We start from the raw sequence: 20,185 nt of genomic DNA, 5'->3' as shown, positions 1-20,185 counted from the left end.
ATAACATTGAAAAAAATGAACTAACATAAACCAACTTGATTGGACAAATATTAAAAGCCTATTTAAGTCTGCATGATTTGGGAAGCTTTCTAATTAAGAAGAAAACGGCAGCCAAGGGATTCAACAAGAAAAACTACACAAATTTATTGAAAAATTTCTAAGTATTTTAGGACACATGTATACAAAAATAGAGAGTTGTCTATTTTACAACGCGACCAGCAGAATCTTTGCCAATACCAGGAGATGTGTCTTCTTTCTTTTTCTTTTTTTTAATCTTACTGGCTTTTTTGCCCAACTTGAACTGGCCTTTGGATTGGATTAGATTAAAACCCCCAGCCTGAAATTCTTAAAAATAAAAAGAAACAATAACATAAAAAAACCATAACGGGCAGTTATCAACATTTACCACTTTGCCAGCTGCCCCCTGGACAGGAACAAACTTAGCATCAACCCGTGAACAGACATTGTATCCCAAAAAAAGATTCATACCACTGAGCAGTAGAGAAACATCGTATAGCGAACAATGGAGCTACAGAGCAGTATAGAGATTTTATAGCAAAAACCTAATTCATACGAGATTGGAGCATTACTACTCACAGAGAAAGATGTAGGGCATCACTATTGGAACATTCGGAGAAAGTTATTGGCATAAGCCATCGGTTTGACATCAGGGTGAGGCTGTGCAGCAAATCAGACATCGAAGCACGTCAGTCAAAGCTTTCATTCACGGTCTTTTTCTAGTAGGAAAACAATAGGTAAACAATAATAAAAGCAACACAAATTACTAACCACAGCTGAGAATGTAACAATATTTGGCTTTAAATCAGGGGCTTCGAACCGAATAAATGCACCCTTGTTACCCATCTGAAACAAACCGTCCAATGACTTGTATTAGACTATAAAATATTATATAAATACAACTTCCAACCTAATAATTCTGTTTCAACTTCAAACAGAATGATCAAAAGAAAGACCTAAAGGATAGTAAGTGTTGGAGGAGAGCACAGGTGAGGAGGCAGTGGAGTTGGAAAAGGCCAAATCTCATACAAAATTCTAACATTAAATTTTCTATAACAAATTATACTACTCTTAAAAGTAATATCCTATTGCTTCGACTCTTTATTTTAATTCAAATACCCATATCCGACACATCCAAACATTGGTATGAGATTATAACCCACCCAAGTCTCCCCAAATACAAGAAAAAGCTTTAAGAATATGGACATACCCACGTCATACACTCACACCCAATCCGAGTAACTTCAGTAACATAACCAAAATACTAGTGGAAACTTGATGTTCCACACACTATGCCTGAAACTATTTAATATTGCAGTGTGCTTGAAAATGACAGTAAACTACAGAATAAAATGGAGGAACTCATGAACTGGAGGACACACACATATTGCACTTGTGAAAGACCACATGCCTGAAACCATTCAATATTGCAGTGTACTTCAAAATGACCATAAAATGAAGAAACATGTGCACCGGACAACAAAGACACATTGCATTTGACAATGACTATGATGCAGGTTTCAAAGAACAGAAGCATACACATGCAGCTATCCCCAACCAATAAACCCAGACTGATAAGCTTCATACTTCCACCTCAATTGCTTTTCAATATTTGACCATAATCTGCCATTATCTTTCTGGTTCTCTAAAACAACTTGATCCAAGATTAAGAGAGGTACAAAAAGATGATGCAACTTATTATAGCAAACAATTGATACTAACTTGCTAATGATAAACAGTTAAATTAATCTAAAAACCAATTTTGCAATATGACAGACACAAGCAACTTTTTATGTACATTAATATCCATATGAGATTATTACACAAGACCAGAGGATAAAATTATGAAGTAGAAATTTGAGATTCAATTACCTGATCACAGTAATTTGGTGCAGAGAAAACAGTAATAAGTTTACCATCATGCTCAATCTCATAACCTTCATCTTTTACTTCATGAGATCGCACTACTAAATCTGCCAATTAAGCATAATATCACCAACATCAATTTCTTTCTTTCTCCCCCCTCACCTTTTCACTATAAAATAAAATAATATAAAACACATACACGCACACACAAACTATCAGATAAATACCTAGATTATTATCCTGCAAAAATCTCCTTGTCACATCTGCACCAAAAGAAAGACCCACTCCCCTCTTGCTGGGCCCTCGTCCTGGGTAAGGTTGTGGATCACTCCAAAGCAATTCACACATCAACCCTGACAAAATCAGCAAAGAACCATGAGACATAGAGTCAAAAGCGTAGTATTATTATTTAACACTACCTTTTTGCTCCTAAACTTGTTTCAACTTCTTCATACATAGCAATTTTAGATGACTGCTTTTTCATTTGCATTTTACATGTGAATTGGATTATTTATCAAGTATTATACTGATTACAAATGACAAAGTTACATATTAAAAATCATTATTTAGGTAGACTACACAGTAATAAAGTAAAATCATAATTTAATCCTAAAAAACTATTAGAAATAGAGAGCCAAAGTAATACGGAGTTTTAACCTTAACAAAAGTTTCATTCCCATTCAATTCAATCTAGAAGAAGAAAAATTTTCTCTCACTAAATTTTACTAGAATATTTTTTCTAAAGGTAGAAAGGATATCTAAGCTTAAAAAGGGCATCATAGTCTTCAAAAAAATTTCAGACCTCCTATGTCACAATTTTTATATTATATAGATAAAAATTTGGATTGTAGTGGAGAAACATCCATATCCAAACTAAAAAAGTGGATGAACAAATAAATGTTGACAACATAGTTGCAAAACTTTACCAGAAGAAAAATCAATAGTCAACGCATAATATATGAACTAGTACCAAGCATAACAGAATCTTCAGAAGTAAAGGAAAAACACAGTTTTCCAGTTTACCTTCCTCAGGAGGCTCACAAAATCGATCTATTGCTCTAATGTCAGAGAGTTTCACCCCATCAACACTGAAAAGGCCTCCATGAACGACAAAGACCTTCTGATTTATTACATGAGCCAAAGGCAAATAACAGAATACTTCCGCAAAGAGTTCCACAAATGTCTCACTCAGCTTGGACCTGACCTCACCCTCAAAACCGTAGATTTTGTTCATGCTCTTACTCTCATGATTCCCTCTAGCAAGGTAAATAGCTGAAAATTCCCAAGTTAGATGTAAAAAAAGTTAAACCAAGATTATATATATCATACTAATAGGTAACAAGTCCCGAAGATCAGTTTAGAGATCTTCCAATCAAGACCATCAATTTAGGGAGTGCCCTATCAAGAAGATTGATATAGGAGTCTCCGATCAAGATCATGAAGATCAATTTAGATAGAGATAACCTAAAAGAAGTGTTCAATAAAGCACCTTAATACTCCAATGACAATTTGGTTTAAGCACAAAAAAGAGAAAAGATGCATCTAAAATATTAGAAATTATCTGCAAAGGGACAAGGGGAGAGAAACAGGAAAAAAGGACCATGCAATTCATGTAAAGGCCAAGGAGGAAATGTGAGGCAGAGAATGACAGAAGTAGAGTTCACCTGATGGACACATGCACTTGAATGCAAATAGTGTGAGGATGACCTCCACAGAGAAAGATCCTCTATCAACAAAGTCACCATTAAAGAGATATGGATTCTCTTCAGAAGGGAGACCATTAAGCTCAAAAATATTTATCAGATCGTAGAACTACAAGAAAATGGAACAATAACACTTTAATAAACAAAAGCAACTAAAAGAAAGCAAAAGCATAAGCAATAAAATGAAGCATAGTAATTATTCCACAATGTTAGCTATATTATCATAGCTGTAAAATTTAGTTACTCAAGAAAGCATGATAGCTACCTGCATCTAACATTAATGGATGGCGACATTATATGCATCACCAAGTCTTAAAGTGCACTAAGTCCACTTTAGACTCTGTTAATTACCTTATTTGGCAAAAGCATATGAATCATGTGCAGTTGCTAGAGTTAGAGCTTTGATAATGATTACCAAGGCGTGAAATTACCTGACCATGCACGTCACCGCACACAGTTAAAAGACTGCCATCAGGAACATTAATATCTACAAGAGAGGGCAGAGCCTGCAACATTTCTCTCATTTGCAAGACAATCTGGAATGCATATCTGTACCAATAATATTATTTAGCAAAAAAGCTAGTAATATAGCAAGAACAGAATCCATAACTGCATTTACTAAACAAACCTTTTATGCAAACACTTTTGGTTCTTGAAGTCATCCATCATTTTCTTAACAAAGTCCAAAGTAACAACATCTCCCTCTATTTTTGCGCCTAAATATTGTGGCTCCACCTCTTTAACAAAAAAAAATAGCAATGTCATTAATGCACAAAAGACATTTATTTTTAAGATACTTTCAACAATTCAAGAGAGCAAGCTAAAATATTCAGTGCTTTCAAAACTGATGAGCAATTTACTTTCAAAGTTTTACAGAATGCTTTATCTGTATTTATATGAATGCTAATCAGTATAAGTTAAAAGCTTATATGCAGCTTACATATTAGAAAGTAAATGATAATGCATTAACCTCTTTCTGATGCAAGAATGAATTGCTACATTAAACTCCAAATTCTTTCAACATAAACCCATTCTATACACACTGTAAAAAGTAAATAGAATACTTACTCTCTCAGACATATGTACTGCACTTAGACATCCTCAAAGTCCTAAAATTGATCTTTTGATAATTGAGCATGTCATAGTTTTGAAAGCTTACAATTGTTCAAATTCCGTATTCAATTTATAATTTTTTTCAAGATCAATAACTATTCCCTATTACATTATAGAACTTATGCAACAATAGTCAGGAACAATATAGAAATAAACTAGCAGACAAGCCCCTTGCTAGATAAATGAACAACTCGGAATCAAATCCCATGTTCATTATGGGCTAAGGTTTTCAAATATAATCTACTATCACATCATCCAGCCACTGGTTCAGAGTTAAAACGAGGGAGAGATAAGAAGCAAAACTAAACAGAACATTTAATACTGTTATTGAGCTTAGTCTTTAAGCAAATTGGTGTCAGAACTTCTTGCCTAAACTAAACACTAAAGTAGAAAAAAAATCAGCACAGATATTATTCTGTAAAATATTACAGATGTAATAAATGGAAACATCCACTGCCAACCAGTCAGTATGTTACTAACATTTACGTACATTTTCACAGGGAAGAAAACCAGAAAAGTATTCCCAATTTCCCGTGCTTCAATGATTGCATCAAGGAATTCTAAGTAGTTGCACAAGATTTTTAATCTCTCCCTTCTGCCTTATGAAAATACAGGATAGCCGGTACCTTTTCAATTAATATTCTTTCTAAGTTCCTAGTGGAAATGTATCATCTTTTTAGTGAATTCGCCATCTTACTTCTGCAGATTGATTATTTAAACATGTGAGATTGACTTGTTCAGTACTTCAACATTTTACTTTGAGCTCAAACTATCAGATCTAAGTCAAGCATTTAACTCTTAAGTAAAGACACCACTACCAGTGGATTCACCCCACCACCATGTCCCTAGAACCACTAGCACTACTGCTTCCACACTTATGGCAACTGCTGCCCCACCATTTGTGACTAGCGCTGCCACAAATGCCACTGAAGCTGGGCGCACATGGAAAGTGAAATGGGACCTGTCCCTATCATGATGCAATATGTTAATATAAATGTTGATTAACAATATGGCAAGTTCCTCCACACACAAAAAGGACTTATCATTAAAGAAAAAATAACTAATCATATATAACTTGATATCATCACAAGATAACTCTCCCATGACTAATTTCCTTCCCTGTACATTACCAAAACATAAATCACACAAGTACAACCTAAAGTAGTAAATCAGGAAAACTATGATACTTGGAGAGTGATGATCATAAATTTCAAGAGGATTCAACTCAATGCCATATTTTATCAATGTGACCAAAAGACCACAATTTCATATAATAATAAAAAAATCAGCCTTGATACAACAAAACATTATCAAATATTTAAAACCCATTTCGCTTATCCATAAACAGATAATAAGGCTAGCAATGAAAGTTATATGAATTAACAGCTTTTGCAGTACAGTTACCTTTTACTATCTCAATTTTCCCACAATATATAACACATACCAGATGTATATAACATAGTGAATCAATCACCAAGATGATGACATGTTCCAGACTGAACAACATAAATAGTATTAGGTCACAAGCTGCATTGAAAAAATTTTAACTGCACTAACTGTTAGGCAATTCATTGCTTTATTTGTAAAGAACACTTCTTAGTTTCTCCCTAGGAAATATGATGTTGCAATAAGAGGATAAAAAGTAAAGTGATAACATCAGAAGGCACTGAAACTTAGCAAAAAAAAAGAGCTTAACTGCACATTATCTCACAAATTATACCAACAAATGACACAGAAAGATTCACAATTATTCCTAAATGATATTTTTCATTTCAAACAAACCAGGTTCCTTTTTTCTTAGAAGAAAAGAGAAACATACTATATGCCTCCTGCCCGTAGATATTTTGACATCCTATTAAAATTTTCAATCACCCATAGATGCAAACAAGAAATAGCAACTCTAATGAATATCATATTAATGTGGAAGACCATTTCTAGAAGACAAAAAAAACGTAAAGTTCGGAAATAAATGGTAGAAATAATGGGAAGAAGAAAATACTGATGGTGCGGTAATCTATGGAGTCAGCTACAGAACGCCTCTCCGACTCGGGTACAGAAATCGCTTCTTCAAATTTTAATTTCATTACCGCTTTCTCACACTCCTTTAATTTCTTGGTAGCATCAGGATCATTGGGACAAATCCTTTTGACCTGATTACAGAGGGAGGAAAATATATTTCAGACATCACAAACCATATGTCACATGTTAATGTAGAGCAATTATATGAATTTCATGGGAGAGGAAAAATAAGGCATCAACAATAGATGCAAAGTAAGCAAGGGGAATAAAGACAGAATAGAATCTATGGAAATAGGCATCACTAGCAAGAACCCTCCTCCAGGTCCTTAAATGAAATCAGCCAAAAAACCATATGTAACTTCTCTAGGCATAAATTTCACTAGAACAATCTTAGACGGGATGATGTAAGAAAGGTGGATCAATCTGCAATGAGTATTAATTGCAAAGGAACATGGCAGTATATCTCAGGTAAAACAAGAAATAACATCATAAGGCTTTCTCACTCAAAAGCAAATGTATGCATACATGCAGCTCATAAAATAGAGAACATGATAAGACTGGTAAAGTTACTCAAATCTAGAGTTACCAAGCACATCTCACCACCCCATTCAATCTCTAACACTAGACCAATCTTAGACAGGATGATGTAAGAAAGGTGGATCCATCTGCAATGAGTGTATTAATTGCATAGGAACATTGCAGTATATCTCAGGTAAAACAAGAAATAACTTCATAAGGTTTTCTCACTCAAAAGCAAATGTATGAATACATGCAACTCATAAAATAGAAAACATAATAAGACTGGTGAAGTTATCTCAAATCTAGAGTTACCAAGCACATCTCACCACCCCATACAATCTCTAATACTAGAAGGAGAAATAACTTGTTAATCTCGTCTTAAACAGAAAAAACATTCTACAACAAGCCCTAGGTGTAAAAAGGAAAAGAAAAAGAAAGAGAGTTTCTAATAAAATTAAAATTATTTATTAGAAGGGCAAAAACCTGCTACAATTATTAATGAATTAAAAAACATGTAAAAAAGATTCATGAGAAATAATTACAGACAATAGCAACCTCTGAATGAAAGAAGTTAAACAAAGACAATGAAACAAACATCTTTTTGAAATATTACAACCCCAGCACCTGTTGAAAATCCTTTAGTGCTTCCTTAAACTTCCCCATGGCAAGATAAGCTGCGCCTCGTCTGTAATAACCCTGTAAGTTAGAGAACCATCAGAACAAGAACAAAAATATATACTGCATAAGAGGCTGAATCACTTCAGTAGATAAAGCATGCCTTTGAATATTTAGGATCCACTTCAATTGCCTTAGTAGCATCCTGTATGGCACTACCATACTCTTCCAATTTGGTGTGAGCAAGTGAGCGATTGGCCCAGTACACTGCATTCTGACTATTTAGCTCTATCGCCTGTGTGTACAAGTCAATAGCCTGACCATATCTGTGTGCTGAATAAAAGAAAATCGAGAGCTTCAGCACAATTGAACACAACGAAATTGCAAACATCACTATCATAATCCTCATACATGCATTTGACTATCTACAGTCTGCACTTTCTCTATGCAGAATCAAACACTTTAACCCAATCACTATTCGACAAAACAAAATCAATATCTGTGATACTGAGATTTACATGCTCATTACATTGGTACCTTTAAATGCTTCATTAGCTTGGTTTTTGATTTCTTCAGCTCGTGAGACTTCAGAACCTTCATTTTCCATACTGGGCATAACCTTTTTATCAACTTGGTTAAATCAAGTTAAAATGTTAGTGAAAAGCTTATTTTCTTCTCACAAACCTCTGCATCATCCACAACAACATTAAACAAACAACACATTAGCAAGACGACAATGCTTGCATCTTCTGAAACAAGAGCATCCTATGTAGTAACAAACATCCATAACAAAAGTATCAGAAAAACTTCGAAAATAACAATACCTAAAACACACTTAAGAAATAACAAATCTAAAATTATCATCAAAATTTTAATAAAACAAAATAACATGCACATACAACTGGAAAAAAAAGCTAATACAACTTGAAGAAATTATTCATATCTTCTATGCTAGGATATTCAAAACTTCATATTGAAAGACAGAAATTTCAAGCATAAGCGAACAATCAAAAGCAAAATAGAAATAAAAGTTAAGAGTTGTAGGGTTAGCGAAGAATTGAGGGAGACCTAAGTGTAGATTCAGGAGGAAGAAGGAAGGTTACCTGGAAAATAGAAGATAAAAAAAAAATCAGCTGTAGTTGAGCTTTGACTGTCGAGCGAGAGAAAATGGAGTTTTTATTAGTTTGGCTGAAAGGGAAACCCTAGATAAAACCAGAACAACTTGTATTTTCTTTTTCCAACCTATTTTTTATTTATTATATTTTATTGTATTTCTATTTATGGATTGATTTGATTGTCAAATAAATTTTGTTTTCCCTGCGGAGAGAAATCAGGAAACTTCTATTCACTGCGCATGGTAAAAAATTTTATTAATATCTTTTTTGCTAAGAATGAATTGTATAGAAAGCACGGGAGTTCTATCATGACTTGTTAAATTACTTAATTTTTGAAAATTTGTTCTAGGTTTTAAGTAACACTTTTTAGCTTTGTTTAACATGTGTTTATGTAAAAGAAGAGTGTTGTATTAAATAACGTTCTGGTTTAAACTCCCAACGTCATAAATTATTACAGCTAGCTTAAGTATGAATCCTTTAGCAAACTTGTTAAATTTAACTCAAGCTTTTAGGTTCAATTGTCGTATACTTTACATAATTTTGTATAAATTGTGAAAAAGTAGAATAAATTTATTTACAGTCATACAATGGCAAGAATAAAGCAAAAATGCGTAGTCACTCTCGAACTTTCTAATGAAGAAGTAGTGTTATGATTGGATGTAATTAAAGTTGAGGCCATTTCTTATTTCTAGACCTTATACACAGTTGATGGACCCCATCTTTGTCAGTTTCCTCTTTATGGACATTTTTCGAAGCTTACTAGCCTATAATTGGGATGCTAGAGTCCAATATTTCTTCTGACGAAATTTAGTTGGCTCTTTTTAAAATGGCACCCCTAAAGGCTCTTAATTAGATGGATTCCACTCTAAATCTTTCCAGTCACAATGGCCAGTTACTGTTAGGTCAATCTATCAGGTTGTTAAAGACGTGTTTAGTAGTTAAACAATTGTTCCTTTATTGAATAAAACCTTGTTGGTTTTGATCTCAAAAATTAATAGTTCAAAGGTTCTATCTCTTTTTCACCCCATTAGTCTATGTTTGATGGTTTACTAGATTATTACAAGGGTCATTGTTAATAGGTTGAAGTCTACTATGTTACTCATATTGCCCTAAATTAGACGAGCTTTGTAGCTGCCTACAACATTACAGACAATATTCTTTATGCAAAAGGTTATTCACTCGATACGCACTAGTAAAGGGAGAGCAAGATGGATTGTTATCAAAATTGATCTGAAGAAAGCTTATGATTGTATCATTTGGGAATTTATAAAATATACACTAGTTGAGGTTGGTTTTCCAATAGGGTCAATTCGTGCCATCTCACACTGCATTTTGTCCTCATTGATGCAGATGATTTAATGTTCTTTTATAAGCTAACTTGGAGAAGACAGATCTTTTGAAATACGCCATTAATCAATTTTGTTATTATTCGAGACATCAAGTCAACAACCAAAAGGCGAAGGTTTTTTTCCCTCAATGAACTATCTACCTTAACTAGTACTCACTTAGGGTACCAACAAATCTCGAATTTGGGCTTCTACCTTGGCTTTTCCCTCTTTCATGATTGATTGAGAAAAAAGACATAATAATTTGTGATTGATAAAGTCTATAATGGCCTTAATGTATGGGACTCTAAGACTTTGTCAATGGCATGTATAGTTACACTTGCCAAGTTGGTCTTTATGCTAGTGTCAAACTATTTCATGCAATCAACACTTATTCCTAGTGGGTTCTATGTGAAAATAGAGAAAACAGTTATAAATTTTATCTGGGGCCCTACGAATGGTTTAAGGAAGGTTACTCTTATTAAATGGTTGGATTGTTGTCAACCCCCTCAAGTGAAGATCTTACGCTTTGAAATTTAAATATGCAAAATGGTTTCTTCTTTCTCAAATTGGGCTTCTATTAACTCTCGAAGCCAAATGATTTCTAGGTCTGGATGACGAGGTACAAATTGGGGGATGGATGTTGAAGTCAATAGATTGAAGGTAGTGCTCTTTTGTTTGGAAAATATTGTAAAAATCCGATTAAGAAAACAATTATTTTGGTTACAACGTAAATTTAATTTTTTTTCTTAAATCGAGTTTATTGTGTTATTTATAGCAATAAACCTAAATCGAGATATACGTATGCTTTGTACGATGTGGACTAAAGTTGATATTGACTTTCAACTAAACAACCTTATCCAATTCACGGAATAAAAATAATTTATTTACTTTCAATGGGAAAGTAAATTCTATCTATAAATTGGTAATTATTCAATATTCCCAGAAAATAAAATTTATTCTTTGTAAATAAATTACTACAACTTTCTGAAAAAATAATGACGTTTACGAAGTGTGTAATTAGGTCAATCGATGATTTCTACTTATAGAGAGAAGTACACGAGTTATGCTTGAATAAGTCCTGATTAAATAATATTATTTTAATAGAAAATACAATCCTACTCTAAGTAAAGTAGAGGGGGCAGCGACATGCCCTTATATATTACTAAGGTTGTCGCCTCTCATATGTTACATGAGGCTTAGTTTGAGTCTCTCATGTATTGAGTCCAATTATATGTGTTTCTTGTAACATCCCTTACCCGGTTCGATCGCCGGACCCGAGCAATAGGATGTTACGAACAAATACCAAACAATTACATATAATTATAGCTCAAAAACTCAACTAAATATCATTCCATCAGTTAAATCAATTTTGGGTTAATATCGAGCTTACAAAAAACTTTAAACCAACCTGACAAAAGACATGGATTAAATTGAAATTAAAATGAAAAGATGGTAAAAATTTGCAAACAGAGGCCACACAACCGTGTCCCCTGACTGTGTGGGATGAGACACACGACTGTGTGGGTAAGCCATGTAACAACTTGATGTTGTGTGGGCCAAAAGTGCAAATAATCACAAATAAGTCACACTACCGTGTTGCCAGGCTATGTAACTCTCTGTGCCTGTGTGCAACAAAAATCAACCAAAACCTACAAGCCACATAGCCATGTTGTAAGTCGTGTAAGGCACACAGCCGTGTGCCAGGACATGTGTACCTGGAAAGCACCTTTCAAAACAAGTTATTCAACCTTAAATCACCTATGCCACAAGCTACCATTTAAACCACATCTCAACCAATTCAAATGCATCCAAATCAACCAAAATCATCATTTATATCGACCATCCTAAGTGCCTAATCAATATGCCACAATTGGCATCTCAATCAACAATTTAAAATCAACCAAAAGACCACATACATGCCAACCCATTAAGCCTTGAATGTCACTTTCACTATCATCTAATCGAGCACCAAATAGCCATTCAAACAATCTCATGTTTAAGTATCAAGCTTACCAAATCATTTCAAATATACCTAAACTTATAACTAATCTTTGTACACCTATTTTCTAGTATATAATTTAGACACCATCAAAGCAAACAAATATATAAGTCAAACTTCTCATCAAGATATCATCTTCATGACTGATGTCATCATACGCATATTTACATAAACATAACCTTAAAATGTCAAACTCACTTTAGATATAACATTTGCACAAGCTTAAGATTTCTTAGGTACATGCCACACATAACCAAGCCTTAATATGGTCAAAAGACTATCGATCCAATATCGGGATAGTGTGAGCTTCGAACGATTCGCTTGACTTGTTTCGCAAGTTGACAATCTATGTAACGCCCTAATTTATTTAACTTTATTTCTGTGGATTCTGTCATAAATGAGTATCTGCTTCAGTGGTTAAGTGTTTTGGGTGTGTGTTTGAGGTCTTAGGTTCAAGTCTCACTTTTGGAAAATATGTTATTTTTGGTCTTAGCCTTATCCTTTTTAGGTGGGCTTATGTTATATTCTTGGTAAACTCATATTAGAATGAGCTTGTTGGTTCGAGTGGTAAGGTGTTAGCTTGCCCTGAGGTTTCGTGTTTGAATCCCTGTGTGAGTGTAGATGATAATTTTTGTTTTGGTTGGCTGATAAGAGGTTTGGTGGGACTGAAAGTTTGTGGTAGTTGAATGAGGTTAGTGGGTAAGATTCTATGGGATTGTGGTTGGTTAGTGGGAAGTTGGGTTGCTAGTAGGATTTTATTTTTGGAATTAAACAATTTTTATTTTTTTTCCCAAAAATATTTCTCCCCTTGTTTTGAAGTTTTTTTCTCTTTTCTTCTTTCTCTCTTCTGACGTTTTTCCCTTTCTCTATAAAACCTCTTTTCTTCTTCTTTTGATTCAGTTCGCGAATCATCCGTTCAATCGTTGCAACTTGGATTTTCGGGTTCTTCAATCGGCTTGGTAAGTAGAGCTTCGCTTATCTTTAACTATTAGTATTTTGGGATGCTAGCAATGTTATTTTGTAGCCTTTAATTAGTGGGTCTTGCATTTAGGAGAAGTTTGTGAAGCAGGGAATTACGCTCAACGGCCTAATCCGTGATAGTGGTGGTTGTCATCGGCGGTAAGTTTGTGGGTGTTGTTTGAATTTTTGTTATGGATTCATAAATTAGTTGCTGAAATGGTGTTTGGTATACTATTTTTATGTAACAGCCCGATTTTGGGTCTAGTCGGAACAGTGGTTTCGGGACCACAAATCCGACGAGGAAAAATGAAATGGCCTAAATTTTCAGGGGTGTCGGAACGGTGATTCGAGATCACTAAATCCTACAAATGAGTAGAAAATATTATTAATTTTGTGAGTATAAGTTAAATGTGATGTTAAGAAAAATTTTGAAATAGTGAATAGTGCACTAGAAATAAATATTAAAATAATTAGAAAAAAACAAGGTATCGAGACCTCAGAGATTTCAAACCGAGCCATAAATATTTTTATAAATATTTATGGAGTGTTAAAAAGTTATTATTAAAGTTTCGTTAAGAAATTTTAAAGTTCCGATAATTAATTGAATAAAAAGGACTAAATTGTAACAAATGCAAAATTATGGGAAATGGATAAATAGCTTAAATGATAAAAGGAAGAGGGCTTAAAAGGCAAATAGACCCAATGTCTATTTGGGCTGGACAGAAAAGGCATGAAATCAGTAAGAAAGTAAGGAGAATTAAGGGCAAAATTGGAATATTGCAAAATTACTTAATAAAGCTAGGATCCAAGTGTAATTATCTAGATTTCTCTTTATTTTTCTGCATTCTCATCAGCAAAATCACCATAGAAGGGTTTTCTTAAGCTGGTTTTTCATATTTTTACTACAACTAAGTTCAATTCTTGATTATTTCTTGAAATTTTTGTGTTTTTGTGAGTTTTACAACTAGGCCCACTTGTTGAATTCATTAGTTTTTGATTCTATGAAAGAAGTTGAAAGTTGCTATGAATATGTGCTGGAAGTATATGATGATTTAGCATGGAATTAGAGCTTTAAATTGTTTATATGTTGATTTTATTGAAAGAATTGAATAGAAAATGAATGTTTGGGACCTAATAGTAAAACAAGTTAGGGTTTTATGAGGAAATTCTAAATTTCAATAATTATGAATAACTTATAATGTCTAGGTAAAATAATAATTGAGAAAACTTAGCTTAATTGAGGGGTTAATTGTGCAAGGACTGAATTGTATGAACTGTGAAATTTAGGGCAAAATGGAAATCAACATTTTGCACTAAAATAGTTTTGGACAGTAGCAGTGGTTTAACTTTGAAAAATCACCGAAAATTGTGGGAATCGAATTAGAGAATGAATAAAATATAAAATTAAAGCTTATTGAGTTTAGTTTCTCATAGAAGAAACGGTGTAAGTAATGAAATTGTAAATTATGAGATATAATAAATTTTGTGAGACAATGTCAGAATGATTTTGGGTTCCCCTGTTCTGACTTTGGAAAATAAAAAAAATTGAAGAAAAATAATTAGGGTCTTAAATTTATATATTTAAAATTCTGAATGAGTCTATTTTCAATAGAAACAAATGGAAATATCATCCGAATCTCGTACGAGGAGATAATTAATTTTTAGTGAAGAAGGGTCGGAACTGTCTAGCAGTGAAACATGAGAGGCTTTAAAGAATAAACTGTACTTACTGGATAAGCCAAAAATTATGAAAACTTTATGGTAAGAAGATATCTGATTCTAGTTTCAGATAAAATTAACGAATCTTAATTTGAAGTTTCGTAACTCAAGATATAAATAATTGAGTGACTCTGACTCGAATAGACAGATTTGAATTTACTTATAAGTAAATAGTGAAAATATAGTTAATGTTATTTAAGCATGTTATATACATTAAGGATATGGAATGGAGAAGAGGAGGAGGAAAATTGGAAAATATATGAATGACTTGTGTATAAATCGGTCATATGTTCGATCATAATTGATAAATGTTGAATTAGAAATGATGTAATGTTTTATTTCAAATAGTTACTATGAGATTGATGATGATCTGATTTTAGCTAAATTAAAAGCTAAAGCGATGTTTTCATTGCAAAATTAAGAATTTCATAAATGTGCTAATGAATGACATAATCAATAAACGTTGAGTTAAATGGTAAATACGTATTAGTATTGAACTTAATGATATTGAATTGTATGAGAAGTAAATGGAAATTTCTATTGCTAGTGATATGATTTCAATTAAAAGAATTATTGTGATATTGAAATGTATATTGGATTGAGAAATTGATTTGAATTGTGAACATGAGAAATTATGAATTGAATGAAATGGAAATGAAGCATTGAATTGTTAAGACTTGTGAATTGCATGAATATAAATCGGATCTCATAGGCCCTATTTATTATGAATATAATATTTAGAGGATATATTGTGAAGAATTATAAAAGCATGTTAAAAATTTGAAAGTTTTAATTTAGATGAAATTTTATAATACAATTAAATACGTTTACAAGTGCATATGTTCTGGTAATGCCTCACACCCTATTCTAACGACGGATACGGGTAAGGGGTGTTACATTTTAGGTTTTAGAGGTCTTGGGATTGTTGTAGCATCAAAAATGAACTAGATGTGGCCTGTCAATGCCACACGGGAGTGGGCCCGGTCGTGTGCGACACACAGCCGTGTGACGGGAAAGTGTGTGGCCGTGTGGGTCAGATGGGCTAGGCCAATTTGGGCATGTGGGTCAGGCCGTGTGGACCACACAAGCAAGGCCAATTTGGGCGTGTGAGCCACCCGGGCATGTGGGCCCAAAATTCTAAAATTTTCCCTAGGGTCGTACGTGTCGTTCCGATCGACTGTGAGCCTTCCATAGGGTCAATAAAGGCAAAACAAACCCTAATGCATTAAACTTGTTTTTCTGATAGACTGATCTGAGTTTAGGAAAACTGATATGTATGTCTGATTGTATTGTATAAACATGTATGATATCTGTATACGAGCATGCGGGTCATGTTAAATCTGTTAAATATGTATTTTGTTTTTGTATATGGGGTGGGTTCTCTTTGTTGGAGTAAGTGTCATGTGAGGCGATAATTCGTTGTTATTATAGTAGCAACCTGCAAATTATTCTGATAAATGTCGTACATACACTATGTGGTGTGTAGGGCTGGGTGGGTGTTTTATACCCCACGTGGTAATCCTAAGACATAGGTGGGTCGGTGCGACGGAGTCTCAGCGGTGACGACTAGTTCGCGAATTGTTTTGATTAACGGTTTTTGTTTAAAATCTGGGTTATTTTTTAGAGTTTTGTAATATTAGGACTCTCTGGACTGTTTGTTTTCATTTTGGTTTTGGATGTGTTTTTGATTTTTATACTGCGATGATTGACAAAACCACAGTTTTACACAAACAAATATTTTTTTCCGAAAACACAAACTCGGTTTTCAACTTTAACAATATCAAACTTCCGTTGCAAAAATAAGCTTTCTGAAAGAGAAGATTAACAATGTTTTCCTTAACGTAAATAATAATATGTTTGATAAAATGTGGATTCTTTTTAGTAACAATTAAATGTAAGAAATTTAACATAATAAGATTGATTTCAAAACTCTTTTTCGTAACACTCCCAGATTCAGCCATAACGTCTAGGCCGGGTTTGGGGTGTTACACCAAGTTAAATTGCCAAAATCACAACCAAAACACATGGCAACATTAGCCAATATACCTAACATGCCATTATAACCAAAATTTAACAACCGAATGTACCAAAAGAGCTGTTGGATAATGTGATATAGCTCCGACAAGCTTCTAACTCGAACAAGCTTCTAATTCACTATAAAACACAGAAAATAACACAGAGTAAGCATTTAATATTAGTAAGTTCGTATAATATAGAATATAACTTACCATTTAGTCATATAATAGGTAAGTAAACAAGCATATCCCAATATAATTTTGCCCAATGCCTAAGCACATATACACCAACCATGTTAGCCATATAATTACATATATAAGCCAATAAACATAGATGAACATAACCATTGATCAAGTTCCATATACATGTATAATCCATTTCATTTTTCCATGTATCATGTAACCACATTTTTCATGTAAAATCATATGTGTTCCTGTAATATCCTGTATCAAACTCTTACCATTTCGTATTAGAATATTGCCCGTTGAACCGTTTAAAATACCGTTGGATACTCGGGATAGCTCACACATAGTGTGCTAGCTCATATAATTGTAATCCGTCAATTCATGTACATGTATGCTCTTACGAGTTGTGAATCAGTATGCTCATTCGAGCTGTAGATCGATATGCTCTCACGAGCTATAGATCGGTATGCTCTCAAGAGCTATGGGTCAGAACATAACTACACGATGCTGATCACACGAGCTGTGGAGTATCTACAACACATGCAGGACCTCAGCCATCGGTAGGATGTTCAGGACCAGTACCCAAATTATGTAACCCTAATGACATGTCATCTGTATCCTACAGATTCCTAAGGTTGAAACGAGACTAGGTATTTGTCAAACTTCGTTAGATATGCAACCATGTATATTTATAAAAATTCACCATTCATAAATAATTCAATATAAACATATAAACACAATTTAATCACACAAACTTACCTCGACGAGTATACGTAGATACAGAGATAATTAATTCAAGACTTTCTCTTTTCCCCGATCTAAAGTTGTACGAGGTCTGTGTTGATCTATACGGATAAATTTAACTCAATTTAATATATAATTCATTCAATTTAGCCCAAAATCATATTTTAACAAAATTGCCATTTTGCCCTTATACTTTTAATTCCTTTGCAATTTAGTCCTTATCTCATAAAAATAGAAATTCATGAAATTCCACCACAACCCACTATAGCCGAATATCAATTAGGTCCCTATAAAGCCCTATATTTCATTTATTTCACAATTTAAACGTGTAAAATTTCTATTTTTCAATTAAATCCCTAATTGATAATTTCAACAAAAATCACTTAATAAATGTTGTTTATCTAACAACAACCATCCATTTTCTATCATCACACTTCAAAACTAATGTACATGCATCAATGGTAAAGCCCTAACAGTTTAACAATTTCACAAATTAGCCCCCGGGCTAACTAGATTAAGCTACAACGATCCCGGAAACATAAAAATATTTAAAAATGGGACAAAAATGCATACCTAATCAAGCAAGACAAGAATCACCGAATGTTAAGCTTCCATGGTTCTTTTTCTCCTTTATTTTCGGTTGAAGATAGAAATAAAAGATGAATGTTTAGTTTAGTTTTATTTATTTTATCATTTAATTACCTAATTACCATTATAACCTTTTAAAACATTAATAATTACACTTATGCCAAGCCACGTACATCCACTATCACTATTTATGGTCTAATTACCATATAAGGACTCTTACTTTAAGGTTCTATAGCTATTTAATACCTTTAGCTACTAGAACTCAACTTTTACACTTTATACGATTTAGTCCTTTTTATCAAATTGAGCATGTAAACAGTAAAATATCTTAACGAAATTTTTATACGCTACTACTATCATACTGTAGAAAATAAAATAATAATAATAAATTTTCTGACTTCAGATTTGTGGTCCCGAAACCACTATTCCTATTTCACTAAAAACGGGTTGTTACACATAATACATCCTATTTCAAATTAATGTCAAACATTATTTTCATTTCATAATTTGATTTTTCAATCATATTCATATTAGATCATATGAACTTCATTCCCATATCATATCAATTCATCTTTATATTAAATATACAACAATTGCCAATTTATTTTCAATTACTACTTCGTTTCATAATGCAAATTCCAAATCAAATTCATCAATTTGTCACATTTCCATATTGCACCCCTAGGCTTATATAATCGATTCTCAATATACAAATGTATCATTCGATCATCATAACAACTCAATATAAATTTCATTTATTCCATTTACATTATACATGTCCCTATTAGCCTGACTCGAACTCGGACTAGGACGGATACACGGATCCAACCAACACACCGATTTGGCACCCAGTGCTTGATGGATAAATCTGTAATAATGAATTGCGCCTTGTGTTGGTCGGTAAAATCGACAAATAAATGTGCCCAACATTGGTCAGTATAATTGGCAAATAATGTGCCCAACAATCCTTGACTCGTAGTCGTATAACCCTAAACTCTTTCTATCTTCTGGCATGCCAATTATACCCGACCTTGCCCGAACAGTTAATAGGGTAACATTTTCTTACATTTATTTTCAATCAATTCCCCATTTCATTATCATAATCTCAATCAAACAAATTTATCATTCTCATATATATATATAAACAACATAGTTCATCACAACATAAGTCCAATTTCACATTTCAAATAACATTCAATATTTTCAAATTTATTCAATTCAATCCTTAGCACAAATAACCAATCAATAATTCTCAAATATGATAGCATTTCACTTAACATATCCTATTTCTGTCCAATTTAAGGTCATTTCGTAATAATTTCAATTTAATCATCTATCTCACCTTTTTGTACTGAATCGTAAACAATTAAAATTTCAATTAAACATAATTACAATTACAATTACAATTCTAAATGCATAACAATTAATAAAAAATATACCACATGAACTTATCTGGTCAAGACAGCAAACAAACGACTCTCTAAGGACTAATTAGCAACTTTTGTCATTTTCCCAATTATTTTCAATTTGGTCGAATTTTCGATCTATTCAATAATTCGATTCAATTTATCAATTCCAAACATATTATATCTCCTATTATAAATATATATCAATTTAATTTTATTATTCGAATGCCCCTAAACTTTTGCATTATCACTGTTGTCCTTATGCAGTTGTT

The 20,185-nt window shown here is 33.1% G+C and overlaps 1 protein-coding gene across 5 annotated transcripts; it reads right to left on the bottom strand.

Annotated features, from left to right (window-relative positions):
• Positions 1-119: 119 nt before the first annotated feature.
• Positions 120-9,113, bottom strand: LOC107914252 (serine/threonine-protein phosphatase 5). 5 transcript variants are annotated; one of them, XM_041103109.1, is made up of 14 exons: positions 8,957-9,113; positions 8,391-8,539; positions 8,017-8,186; positions 7,863-7,934; positions 6,700-6,850; positions 4,216-4,324; positions 4,019-4,136; positions 3,549-3,696; positions 2,908-3,156; positions 2,112-2,237; positions 1,891-1,991; positions 790-864; positions 598-678; positions 120-424 (listed from the first exon to the last, which is right to left on the bottom strand). In XM_041103109.1, exons 2-13 carry the CDS (start codon positions 8,467-8,469, stop codon positions 619-621), a joined length of 1,458 nt encoding a protein of 485 aa, XP_040959043.1. In that variant the 5' UTR covers positions 8,470-8,539; positions 8,957-9,113; the 3' UTR covers positions 120-424; positions 598-618. The 5 variants fall into 5 exon arrangements, with proteins under 5 accessions (XP_040959043.1, XP_016698599.2, XP_016698600.2 ...); XM_016843110.2 differs by having other exon boundaries at positions 120-345; XM_016843111.2 differs by having other exon boundaries at positions 120-337.
• Positions 9,114-20,185: the final 11,072 nt, after the last annotated feature.

The sequence above is a fragment of the Gossypium hirsutum genome, chromosome D10 (genome assembly GCF_007990345.1).
Source record: "Gossypium hirsutum isolate 1008001.06 chromosome D10, Gossypium_hirsutum_v2.1, whole genome shotgun sequence".
NCBI classification, from domain to species: Eukaryota; Viridiplantae; Streptophyta; class Magnoliopsida; order Malvales; family Malvaceae; genus Gossypium; species Gossypium hirsutum.
Note: the sequence above shows the minus strand (reverse complement) of the source record. Positions and strands in the feature narration are given on the sequence as shown.